This window comes from Saimiri boliviensis, chromosome 2 (assembly GCF_048565385.1).
Source record: "Saimiri boliviensis isolate mSaiBol1 chromosome 2, mSaiBol1.pri, whole genome shotgun sequence".
NCBI lineage: Eukaryota > Metazoa > Chordata > Mammalia > Primates > Cebidae > Saimiri > Saimiri boliviensis.
This window is the reverse complement of record NC_133450.1, coordinates 234,759,491-234,773,084: the sequence shown is the minus strand read 5'-3', so window position 1 is coordinate 234,773,084 and position 13,594 is coordinate 234,759,491. Positions and strand designations below refer to the sequence as shown.

The following is a 13,594-nucleotide window of genomic DNA, read 5'->3' as shown; positions in this document are numbered from 1 at the left end:
AATATCGAGTCTTTCAATCTATAAACACAGCTCATCCCTCCTTTGACTAGGTCTTCTTTAACCTCTCTCAGGTTTCTCTCAGGAGAGCTGTTTACCTTTTCAATCTATTGCATTTAAATGCGTGCTTTTAAATTCTGCAACTAGAAATTCACTTTCAACATGTACTAAAGGCATTTTATATCCACCTATTCATTACGCATAATCTGAGCTGGTGAATCACAAGATGCCACGGGAACTCATGTATGTCACTGTTGGTGAGGTTTATTTACAAGTTATTTAAATACTTTACAATTTAGGGTTTTTGCTTGGTTGGGACATTCTTCAGTACTGTTCTTCACCATTCTTTTTATTTTATTTTATTTTTTTGGAAACAGGGTTTCACTCTGTCACCCAGGCTAGAGTGAAGCTCACTGCAGCCTCAAACTCCTGAGTCCGAGTGACTCTCCCACCTCAGCCTCCCAAGCAGCTGGGACTGCAGGCTTGCACTGTCACGCCTGGCTGATTTTTTTTCGAGATGGGGTATCACTATGTTGCCCAGGCTGATCTTGAACTGCTGGCCTCAAGCAATCCTCCCCATTCAACCTCTGAAAGTGTTAGGATTGTCAGCATGAGCCACCATGCCCAGCCCCAGCCACCACCATTCATTTTTAATAATGGGGTATTACTCTCATTGTCTATAAAATAAGCGAGTATAGTTGGAAGGCTGGCCATTCATTACAGGCTTCTGAAGACACAGTTCCACTCTGTGGCAGGTATTTCCATGGGACTATTTCTGCGTGGGGATTATGCTTCATAAAAGAAGATTATCTAGAAGTGAGGCATTTTGATTATTGATTTGAGCGTTACGATTTCTCTTGCAGAGTTGTGAAAACAGTGGCTGTGAAAATACTGAAAAATGAGGCTAATGACCCTGCTCTTAAAGATGAGTTATTAAGAGAAGCAAATGTCATGCAGCAGCTGGACAACCCGTACATCGTGCGCATGATCGGGATATGTGAGGCCGAGTCCTGGATGTTGGTCATGGAGATGGCAGAACTCGGTCCCCTCAATAAGTATTTGCAGCAGAACAGGTATTGTCGGGTGCTCCCACGGGCCTGGGATCTATCCCCTGAGGGGGGCCCATGACTGGATGGGCCAAGCAGCCTGATCTCCTCAGGGAGCCTTCCCACCCTCCTGTGCCTTCCCTTATTGGTCCACACTCAGGTTCCTTGACAGAGGGACAGACAGAGACGCAGTCTTTGGCGTCAGCTCTGTTAGCTCTGGTCGTTCAGAGAAGAATTCATTTGAAAGTTTTGTCTTTCTTTTCTTCCTGTGCTCATTCAGTCTTGGCCCAGGGATAGACTCCGCCTTAGAATAATATCTTGACGACGAATCTCCTTTCTCACTGGGAAGAACACTTTCTTTTTAAAGAAACATTTAAAAGAAACGTTTTTCTCAGAGGTGACAGTTATATCTTATCTGTTTGGCTGGCCTTATGTTCTCATGAGTAATGACTTCTGAAAATACCAATCGCTGCTAATTGATTACATCCATCAAGGGAGTAATCGTGTTCTTCTCATCTGAAGCTGTTGCTGAGATGGTGAAACTCACCTGGAGTAAAACAGAATGATAACCACAAGCTTGCCTCGTTTGCTGCACTACGTTTCTACTTAGATTGCCTCTTTAGTCTCCATGGAAGGGAGGTGTTCTTACCCTTACCTCATAGGTGAGAAACTGAGACTCGGGGTTCGTTCTGTGACCTGTGCGATAGTGGAACAAAGATTGGAGGTGTGCCTGGCTCTCTGTGAGCCAGGTCTGACCACCCTGTTATACTGCTTTTCTTGCAATTCCAAACATGCCAGGAAACTCTATCCCATTGAACACCAGGAGAATGACATTCAGTCCTGAACAGCTGTATGCTGATTAAGTCATCTGTCACCACTTGTGAGTTTTATTGTTAGAGAGAAGCCATAGATTCGCCTGCTGCCTTCGTGAGGGGCATGGTTGCTTGTTGTGAAAGGGTCACTGTCTCCTATAGCTGATGATATTGTTGTGACTTTCAGACATGTCAAGGATAAGAACATCATAGAACTGGTTCATCAGGTTTCTATGGGCATGAAGTATTTGGAGGAGAGCAATTTTGTGCACAGAGATCTGGCTGCAAGAAATGTGTTGCTGGTTACTCAGCATTATGCCAAGATCAGTGATTTTGGACTTTCCAAAGCGCTGCGTGCTGATGAGAGCTACTACAAGGTGAGCACAACTTAGCTCATATTCAGAGCAGCGGGCGGCAGAAAACACAAGATACATGTATGTTTGTTTTATTATTGATAGAGTTTCAAAAAGCAGTTTTGCTACTTAAAAAAAACTAAGAAATGTTCTTATAATCTTTGATTTTATTGTTTAAAAAATAAAAATATTTTAATATATCACACCTTGAGATTTACTCAGAGTAGTATATTCTAAATTATGTTTCATGGAATGATCAGGAATCAAGGTATTAAGTGATGATTCATTTCGGAAAAAAAGGAGAATGGGATTCCTTCGCTAAGTTCCTTTGAAAGGTTTGCAATAGGCAGCTTGATTCTTGCAGGATTTCCCCCAAGCCCTTTGCACGCTGCTCAACCTGGTGAATCTCAGCGGAGGGTTTTGCTGCACTGCCTCTCTCAAACCAGATTCATCCACGGCATCCTTTTCTGATAGGACATTTCATACCATCTGGTGGAACACCATTCCAGGGCAGGCAGCTTGGAGTGTTTCCAAAATAACCTTCTAATGAACACCCATCTATACATGTAAAAGTTAGGAAGTGAAATTTTATCAAATACGCTCATCGTCTATGTATGTCCACTAAGTATGCAGAAATTGTTCTACTGGCTTAGTTGGCACCCAGAAGAATTGAAGTGTCAAAAAACAAATGCAGTGCTGGCAAGAACAGATCTAGAGAGTTATGTGACTGAAGCTGAAAGAAATATGCCCCTTAGTTTGGTGAGGCAGAGATTATCAAGAATTAAAGATAAACTTCCAGCAAAACATAAAGTGGAAACTAGTTCTGCGTATAGGTTTGGACTTCCTAAAAAATAATTTTACAGTGACCAATCCCCTTGCTGATATGACTTGACCCCTCTCTGAACCCTCAAAGGAACCAATAACAACTAATAGAAGAAAAAATTAAAAAGCTTCATCTTCGTATTAATTCATCCATGGTGTATATATAGGGTCTATGTTGACCAACTGGAAAATGTGATGGAATTGGGACCCACTGAGTCAAAGAGGGTGCCGAGGGCAGGCTGACAACTCTTCTGGTCTCTGGTGAAGTCCACGTGCTCAGAAATAGATGGCAGAACCTGAAAATCTACCTAATGGATGGGAGATGGGGTCCTGAGTTTCATACCCTGCAGTGGTCACAGACCCCACCCTGAGTGACACTCACCTTTCCCTGAGAGGCAGTTCATGGACCGGTGGGTGATGGTGAATGGTGGACCTCAGCCAGCAAAGGGACCTCATGAAGGGTGAGTCACAAGAGCCGAGCTTCCAGGCAGGCAGGCGGACGCCATTGTCTTGAGCACAAAGGCCAGGCGGGAGAACAGCAGGGCTCAGGCTGGCCCTCCTCACCCCATTCTTCATGCAGTAGCTTTCCAGAGGGAAGCCCCTTCAGAGGTGAGCCACTGTGAGAAGGGCATCAGCAGGAGCCTGGATAGAGACAACAGGAAAATGGAGCAAAGGAGAGAGCAGCCTAGGATGAGCAGCACGAGACGTGCTGGAGAAAGAAGCCTGTTGCAATGCTGGATGTACCTCATCAGGACCTCATCATGATCTTAGAGAGAAGACAGCCTGTCTGAAACAAAGACACAGAGGAGATAGAAAAAAAATGAAACGTGAATGCTGGTCGCCTTATCCACTGCTGCATAACAAACCACCCCGAACTTAGCACCTAAAACACCACCAGGTGTTGGTTTCCTCCCAGTCCTGCTGTGTGGGCAGGGTCAGGTGGGCAGAGCTTGGTGCATCTGCTCACACAGGGGCTTGTACGGTGGCGCAAGAGGCAACGGGACCATTTCCACTCTGCTCACTCACGCTACTCAGCCACTGAGCAGCTGGTTAGATGTGGCCCATGCTGGGGATCTCTGCAGGGCTATCAGCTCACCTACACACAGCCTCTCCTTGGGGTCCCTGGGCTTCCTCACAGCATGGCAGCTGTACCCTGAGAGCAGTTACCCAAGAGACAGGAAGTGGGAGCTGCCAGGCCTATAAGGGCAAGCCCAGAGACTGCCTCAGGGTCACTTCCACCTGATCCTACTGGTCAGAGCAGCCGCAGCCTGCCAGCTTCAAAGGATGGGATAGATGGAACCACCCTTGAGAGGAGAAGTGTTAGGTTATTCCAGAGAGAGGCTAACTTTCATTGCATTTAGGATTTGTCAAAGATTTACTTTTTTCATCAGTTCAAAATTCAGAAGAAACTTGAAATAAAACACATGGCTGTATCATTCATGACTTGTAAGATCAAAATTTTAAAATAGTGCAGCACAAGGTGATAGAAACAGAAGTATAATCAGCATACAGATGGCCAACAGGTATATGAAGAAATGCTCAGTATCATCAAACATCAGAGAAGCGCAATTTACAAACACAATGAGATATCTTACCCCAGCTAGAATGGCTATTACTAAAACAATAAAAAAATAAAATAAAATAAAACAGGTGCTGGCAAAGATGCAGAGAAAAGGGAACTCTTATACACTGTTTGTAGGAATGTAAATTAGTATAGTCTATGGAAAATAGTAGAGAGACTGCTCAAAATAAAAACCAACTGTACATAGAACTACTGTGTGATCCAGCAATCCTGCTAGTGGGTATTTATGCAAAGGAAATAACTTGTGTATCAAAGGAATACACACTCTCACATGCTTATCATAGACTGTTCACAACAGCAAAGTTGTGGAATCAAGCTAAGTGTCCATCAATGGGTGAGTGGATTCAGAAAATGTGGTACATATATATGTGTATATATATATATATATATATATATATACACACACACACACACACACAATGGAATTCTATTTGGCTGGAGAAAGAATGGAATTATGTCATTTACTGTAACATGAATGAAACTAGAGATCATTATATTAGATGGTATAAGCCAAGTACAGAAAAGACAGATGGCACATGTTCTTGCTGATGTGTGGAAGCTAAAAGAGAGAGAGAGAGAGAGAGACAGAGAGACAGAGAGAGACAGAGAGAGAGAGAGAGAGAGAGAGAGAGAGAGAGAGAGAGAGAGAGCTTGATCTCATGGAGATAGAAAATAGAATGATAGATACCAGAGGCTAGGAAGGGTGTGTGGATGGGAGTGGGGATGAGAGAGGTTGGTTAATGGGTACAAATGTACAATTAGACAGAACAAATAAACTCCAACATTTGATAGCGGAGTCGGGTGGCTAAGTTAGCAACTTTATGTTGTATATTTGGAAGTTGCTAGAAGAGAGGGCTTGAAATGCTCCCAACACGTAGAAATTATAAGTACTCAAGGTGATGGACACCCCAAGTACCCTGACTTGATCATTACACATTCCATGCATGTAGCAAATACATGTACCCTGTAAATATGTAAGATATTTGGTATCCATTTAAAAAACAAAAACAAAAAAATGAAATAATTGGCACTGGCTTAAAACTGTGGACAAATGCACAATAGTACTTAAATATACTTATGAACAGCCCAATATTTCTTAGAGCAAAACCATAAAGTAATATTCAGGCTTGACTTGTCTGTTGCCATCTACATGTCCCATGAAGCTATGTGTGGCCAAAAAAAGAGATGAGAGAAGACTAAAAGATACAAGCATTTTATCCTGAATCTTCAAAAAAATAAATACATGTATATACACATACATGCACACACACACATATGTATATATTCAAATTTTTAAAAAGAATTTTACAGCTTTTAAGATTTAATAAAATCTTTAAAATTCAAACTAAACACACACAGCATTTTGTGGGTCAGGATTTTATTCTTTGTTAAGATTGAGATAAAATACACGTAACATAGAATTTACCAGCTTAATCATTTTTATGTGTACAGTTTAGCAGTGCTAAACTGAAACTCTGTCCCCATCAAACACTAACTCCCCATTCTCCCCTCCCCTCTAGTCCCTGGCAACCAGCATTCTACTTTCTGTCTGTATGAATTTAACTACTCTTGGTTCCTCACCAGAACCATACAGCATTTGTCTTTTGGTGACTGGCTTATTTTGTTACCAGTGGAGGGTGTCCAGCTTCTTGGCGTCTTGAACAAAGAATTGGATGAAATGCACAAACAAAGCAAAGAAACAATGAAGCTGCAAAAGTAGAGATTGATTGAAAACAGAAGTGCACTCCACGGGGTGGGAGCGGGCTAAGCATAGCGGCCCAAGAGCCCGGTTACAGAATTTTCTGGGGTTTAAATACCCTTAGAGGTTTTCGTTGGTTACTTGGTGTACACACTATGTAAATGAAGAGGATGAAGTAATGTTACAAAGTCATTTACACCTTGTGTATACTCGGTGTACACCTTGTGTAAATGAAGAGAGTATTTCCCGTCATAGCTCAAGTCTTTCCATTTGACTTAATTCTAGGAAGTCCTTAGGTTATAGGAAGTCTAATTCTTTGTGCATTTCATTCAATTCTTGTTTGTGCATTTCATCCAATTCTTTGACTTAATTCTAGGAAGTCCCACTTCCAGGCCCTATTCTCCTGTCTCAATTTCACTCAGCATAATGTCCTCCAGGCTCATCCATATTGTAGTGAAGTCCCTTCCTTTTTAAGGCTGAATGCTATTCCATCGTCTATATAGATGGTGTTTTGTTTATCCACTCATGTGCTGAAGCACACTTCGGTTGTTTCCATGTTTTTGCTATTGGGAATAATGCTGCTATGAACATGAGTGTACTCAAGTTTATTCTTCTGTTTTGTTTTTTCAGCTGGAGTCTCTCCTTCTGTCACTGTAGGCTGCAGTGCAGTGGTGCGATCTCAGCTCACTGCAACCTCCGTCTCCTGGGTTCAAGCGATTCTCCTGCCTCAGCCTCCTGAGTAGCTGGGATTACAGGCACTCGTTATCATACCTGGCTAATTTTTGTATTTTCAGTAAAGACAGGGTTTCACCATGTTGGACAGGCTGGTCTCGAACTCCTGACCTCGAGTGATCTGCTCTCCTCAGCCTCCCAAAGTGCTGGGATTACAGGCATGAGCCACTACTCCCGACCCACAATTTTATTCTCAATGGAACTTCTCCCTCTGCTTTCCTTTTAGGCCCAGACCCATGGGAAGTGGCCTGTCAAGTGGTACGCTCCGGAGTGTATCAACTACTACAAGTTCTCCAGCAAAAGTGACGTCTGGAGCTTTGGAGTGTTGATGTGGGAAGCATTTTCGTATGGGCAGAAGCCGTATCGTGTAAGTTGCCCCTGCTTCATTTTCTCACTAGGTGGCCATTAGAACAGATAAGCACCAGACTGTCTTTACAGGGACCTGAAAATCCTAAAATCTGAGCACCTCTCTGAGCCTCTCATTATCTCTTACCAGTAAGCAGTTAATGCGCCCTCCGTCTATCCTAAACTGAGAACGAAATATCTGATGCTCACTGAGGAGTGTGTTTTTCCGTTGTGTGTTACTGCATGTCAACATAAACAAATATAGACCCAGATCATTACTCATTAGAGTTGAAGTAGAAATAATGACTATTTACAATGTTTTTTAGATATTTCAATTAAAATATATGTACCATAAAGGGCACAACTCTTAGGATGAGGCACAGTGGTTTTCCATAAATGAAACATACCTATGAAATCAGCCCCCAGATGAAGGACAGAACCCCAAAGCCCTGTTTCCTCTGCACACACAGTAGATTAAGTGCTCCTGGTTTTGTATTTTATGTAATTGAAACCGTACAACGTGTCCTCCTCCTCCGTGCCTCGGAGTGGCTGTTTTGTTTTCTTTGGCTAACAGTTTAAAAAACAAAAAAACAAAACGAGAAGCTTATGTGTCTCTTGCATGTTGTAGGGAATGAAAGGAAGTGAAGTCACCGCGATGTTAGAGAAGGGAGAGCGGATGGGCTGCCCTGCAGGGTGTCCAAGAGAGATGTACGACCTCATGAACCTGTGCTGGACGTACGAGTGAGTACCTGACACTGTCTGTGATGTGCTCGAATGCTCCGGAGACAGGTGAAATGGCTGGGCATCTAAAAGAAGCAGAAAGTTCATCTTTTCATGAATCAGTCATGTGCCCCCTTGCTGAACAAACAGTGGTGGGGCCTGGTCCTGCTTCAAGAGACCTTGCTCTCTGGCCCATGCACTTACATGTGGTAGTGCCTAACAGCCAAGTCTAGATGGGGGCTCTAACCCAAGTGTCCAGACGTAAACGTAAGTAAGGTGGGGAGACGGGGAAGGGCGGCTAAAGTAAAAAGGTGTTTGTAGGAGGTTGGGGCTGGATACCATTTTTGGCATAGAGGATAGCAGAAGTACTCGGTGGGAGATGTTACACTTTCCTGACTTTCTGATTACCATAAGCAGTGAGGCGTGACCTTGGACTCTGGACAGCTCACAGACGGATTGGCTAAGGTTGCACTTCCCTAGAATCTACCCAGTCCTTGAAGTGGAAGTGCTCAGGCGACGTTCAGGGCAGCTCAGCAGGGAAGGAAAACGCACTGCCCCTGAAAATTAGGAGTACAGCTTTCCCAGGCTCAGCAGCCCGCCTGTGTGTGTGTAGCACGGTCACCCCAAGCCGCCATCTCCGGCTCCCTGGTACTGAACGGTGCACACAGAGCCCGTGCTGCTTAGAATTGATGTGGCCTGTGATCAGGAGGACATCACAAATCCTGGCCATGGATTTGATGTTTTGTGAAATCAGGTTTGCCCTCAGATACAGCTGACATTGCCAGAGCCCCTGAAAGCTGAGGGCTATTCCAAATGCTGCAGATACCACCTGGGATTCTGAGACCAACCCTCCCCACCCTGGGAGTATCATTCTACCACAATTGTGAGTGGCAGGGAAAGAATCTCTATCTAGACACCACCCAGGGGGCAGCCACAAAGGCAGCGGGCAAACTGGGCAGATGCTCTCCTGCCCTGCTGCTGCCATGGCTCAGGAGACGGGCCTGGCCTCAGCCCTCGGGCATCTTCTCCAACCCCAAGTGTTAGTGCTACAGGGACACCAAAGTGTTAGCAAGAGGGGAATGTTCTTCATGTATTTAGGGTGATGTTTATTCCTAAGTCTTGGCTTAATTCTCCCAGTGCCCAAACTAGAGTGGTCAGAACCATTGGCAGGTAGGCATTGGCAGTACTGGACCTGGGGAGGGCAGCCCTCGGGCACATGGCGGCCGTTGACCCTTTACTTCTAGTGTACTTTGGTCCTCCCTGTGGCTCCCTTTGCAAGGCTTCCCTTCCTGTAGAGGGTGCAGAGGATAGAGATTAAATCATTGTGATACAAATGCAAAAACTTGAAATTAAAAATGAACTCGCTGGAGGAGAGGTTTTACATTTAATGTGGATGCTGAGCTATTTATTTCTGTCGACTCTTCTTTGTGGTGCGTGTTTAACAGTGAGGAGTGAAGGGTGGCGGGGGAGAGGGCTGGGTGCTGGTGCAGCCAGGGGAGCCACCTCCCACTTGGCTCCCAGAGGGGTGCAGTGAGGCTGCTGAATACCCTTTGGGCTGTGGTGCCTTCTTGAGACTCAGGGAATCAGGATGGGGGCTGCTGGGCCCACCTCTGTCCTCCACGGACGCACAAACCTGTTATTTCCAGAATGGTCCACCAGGGGGAGAACGGGGAAAGCCGTCTCCTGTGATATTCACTGGATATTCACCAGAATCACAGCAAAGCAGAGCAGTAGAACAGTCTCCTTAAGAGAGCATTCCTACAAAACGTATTCTCCAGCCTGGAGATCTAAGATGGAACGTGAATGAGGTTCACAGGCAAGCAATGTCTTTCCCCTTGGTTCCCACCCCAGTTCACGCTGCCAGGGTATATTTCAGTGAGTCCTGCAGGCTTAGAGGAGTCAGCTACAGGGCACAAGCCCCAGTCAAAAGGAAATCATGATGATGGCCTGTGCCCCAGATTAGAAATCACAGGGTTGGGGGAGGTGGGGAGATATTCAGAAACTTTTGAAGCAGCAGCATTTGTCTGGGGTAGTACCTGGATTCGTTGCCTCACACCAAGGAAATGGAAGATTCAGACACACAAGAAGTGAGGTTAAGAGCAGAGGTTTAATAGGCAAGAGAAAAGAGGAAACTCTCTCTTCCACAGAGAGGTAGGGGCCCCCAAGTGGTTCTTCGGTTCCATGTTGAAATGCACAGGGTTTTATAGAGGAGCTTGAGTCTGATTTACATAGGGCCCAAAGATTGGTTGGACCGGGTGTGTCATTTACACAGCACACAAAGAAACTGGCTGCCCCACCCTAATCTTTTATTACACAGATGGTGTCTCTACTTGGCTGGAGCCCTATTGCCTGCTTTTTTACTGCACATGGGCAACAAGGAAGATGGAATGGGAACCTCCATGTTGAATTTCCCTGGCTTCCAAGTATCCCTCTTCTATTGGCACAGCTGCCGAGATTTACCTATACGAGCTTTTAGCTTGCTTATCTATGCTTGCAGCTTGATTTTTCAGGCTGTTTTTTGTTAGAAAAAAGATGATTTGGGGGCTGCTTTTCATTAAAAGTAAACCATACCAAGGACTCTGTTACCCTCACTATCTGCCTAAATAATTTATTTCTAGCTCCTGTATCACTTTGTCTAAACATAAGAAATTCAACGAGGTGCAGCTGAATGAATAAAAGGAAAAGATTCCTTGGAGCAGGGCCACAAGGAGAACTCAGAATCACCAGGGGCTGGTCCTGGTAACCTGGGCTATTGCCTGAGGCCTCCCAGAAGATGCAGGGGGTCCCCCACTGCAGGCCTTGTCATCAGTTCTAGGGTGTGGTCCTGGAGGGAATTCAAAGGGACTTCCCAGCCTCAGTGACGGAACGCATTTAAGAGATGACAGGACAAAGGAAATCTGACTAGAAGGAGTAGATTTTCTAGAGAAGTCACTAGGAGATACGAGGAGGGTGTAAAGCCAGTGGAAGATAAGGGATACTTTCTTAAATAAGCTTACTAAGGCCCGTTGCAGCTCCAGTGCCCAGCCTCTGATGATAAGGGCCATTTTCTCATCCTGGTACAGGATCTCCTTTCCAGAGGAATCTTTGTGGTTTGCTGCAGGCACAAAGACACAGGTCAGCTCGTCCTTTCTGAAGCTACAATTTATCCACTATTTTCAACTCAAAATAATCAGTATACCAATCTGGCATATTTGGTGATGGCACGGCCTCAGGCCTTCACCCTCTCGCTTTGCAAGGGAGAAAGACAGCATTAGAGTTCTGCCCTGTGCAGGTCACTCAAGGAGGCAGCGTGAAAGCCAGGCGGGAAACACTGGCCCCGAGGAAAGCAGAAAAGTCTTCCCTTGTAGTGTTTTCCAGAACCAAGTTATGCTCAGGGTGATTAAAGACACCAGTGGGAAAAGGCCTTGCAAATGGAGAGAAGTTGGTGCTCTTGATCCTAAAACGCAGTCTCCTAACAGTCCTGACCCTCCAGTGGGGCCTCTGCCCAATGGAGAAACTTCCTGGGCTCTCAAGGTTCTCTGAGAGTCAGGGAGGATCTAGATGTGGCTCAAATTCCTGTCTAAAGACTAATAAACCCAAGATATAGCATGAGTTCTCAGGACTTTGGTGAGATCTGCCCTGGCTCCCTGCACAGCCGCAGCCCCAAGGCTTTCCTCTGAGCCGCAGGTCCTCTGAGAGCACTGGGTCATTCACATGGTCTGTGGCCATGGCCGGAGCCCCTGCTGTGCAGGCTGTCACCTCAGGTGCAAGCCTCCCAGATGCCTCACATCCTGTCCTTATCAGACCTTATAGTTGGGGCTGGGGCAGTCAGGCAATAAACAATAAGCTAAAAAGAAGTGTGTCCTATGGTGTGTCTTAGGAAAAGAACGATTCCAGTGGGAATTCAAAGCAAGGAGGGCACCGGGGCATGGAGGCTATCACACGCAAGCGTGGGGTTTTCAAAGCCTCCTTGTGTTGAAGTCGTTTCTCAGTTGCCTGTGGCACAGAAGCAACTGGAGCTTCTAGAAAGTGCGGGTTCAGCAAAGGGACTCCAGGTGGTCCTAGCGTATTCTCTGTTTTGTTTGCTTTGTTGTTTCATTTTTTTCCTCAGTTGTAAACAGCCACCTTCTCCAAGGTGAGATATAGAGACAGACAGAGAGAGCGGGAGGGAGATAGACGAGGGGAGAGAAGAAGGGAAGGAGAGAAGTTCTCTCATCAGCACGAACCCAGGTATTGAAGGGGGTTTATTATGAGTAGCAAAAGATGTTGCTTTCAGCCTGACACTCAGGAAATTCCAAGAGTTTTAGGAACTCTGTGCCAGGAACCCAGGATGAAGATCATATATTTTATATAAAATCACACACTGGGAACTTTGAAAGAGAACAGAGAATTATGGGGAAGGGAGGGTCACACTTCCAGCAGGGGCTCCAGATAGGCCACCTTGAGGGATTGCAGCTGAGACCTGCAGGCTGGGAAGTGAGACTGTGTATAGGGATGAGGGGAGAAGAGGAGGGTCGCCGGGCGCGAGGGGCAGAGCAGAAACTGCACTCCGGCCCGAAAGCAGAAAGGCAGGCCAGAGAAGGGCAGGAAGCTGGGCACGCAAGGGCACTGCATTACCCTCCTGCTGCTGAAGCACAGCTGTGTCCCAGCTTCCTGGAGGCAGCGTCTCCCATGGATGTACAGGAGAGATTTCCTAGGAGACCTGACCAGGTGTTTTTCCTGAGGATGAGTCTGTATTCCTGTTTCCTTGCGTTTGTTTGCTGCAGGGCTGCTGGGCAGGTGATCCCCCAGAGCAAGATCCAAAGGGGCACTTTGTGCCATTTGGATCCCCAAAGTCGGAGCAGAGCCCCCTGTTTTGCAAAGATGCTAAAGTACATTCTCTTTGACTGTAGACGTTCAGGAGGAAGACAGAGGCTGTCCCTCTGGGTAGATGCAGGTTTCTCTGCATGCTCCTGTACTATAGTGTTGGCCACCATATCCCCTCCTGGAACACACTTGGTGGCAAGAGACAAGGCCCCTCTCAGTGACACCCTGGGAGGCCTGTGTCCCCAGACATCACCACAGGTGGTTGACCACACTGATCAATTTGAGCAGTTTTATCATTTTGCTTGCTATTGAAAGCTATAGGGAAAACCATGTATTTTGATGCCATTTGACAATTGGTAGAAGCCACTCTGCTCTTATAATGATGAGTGATTCTTCGTCCTGATGCACTTTCTATGGCTGTTCTCTTGTGTTGACATTGAACCATACAAAATTGCCATTGACATAGGTCAGAATGGTTGAATGTGGATGGTTTCATGCAATTTAACCTCACATTCTATTTCACTCTTTCACTTATTTTATTTCAACTTCATCCAATTGCAATATATCCAGAAATCTTGCAAAATCAGAAAAACAACTTCTAAGTGAGGATAGATTATCAGGGTTTTAATACTTGCTTCTAACTGATCTGTGCAGGACGTCTGTGTAAGAGAAAACAGAAGTGTCTGTAAGTGTTTGTTTAG

At 45.4% G+C, this 13,594-nt stretch overlaps 1 protein-coding gene across 8 annotated transcripts in view; it reads left to right on the top strand.

Moving 5' to 3' along the window:
- Positions 1-13,594, top strand: part of SYK (spleen associated tyrosine kinase) — an 82,523-nt gene that overhangs the window by 65,322 nt on the left and 3,607 nt on the right. For all 8 annotated transcript variants that reach the window (XM_039475209.2, XM_074395533.1, XM_074395532.1 and 5 more), the window contains 4 exons: positions 861-1,070; positions 2,043-2,232; positions 7,270-7,410; positions 8,017-8,129. In XM_039475209.2, coding sequence (XP_039331143.1) covers positions 861-1,070; positions 2,043-2,232; positions 7,270-7,410; positions 8,017-8,129 — 654 coding nt within the window. The remainder of the gene's footprint in view (positions 1-860; positions 1,071-2,042; positions 2,233-7,269; positions 7,411-8,016; positions 8,130-13,594) is intronic.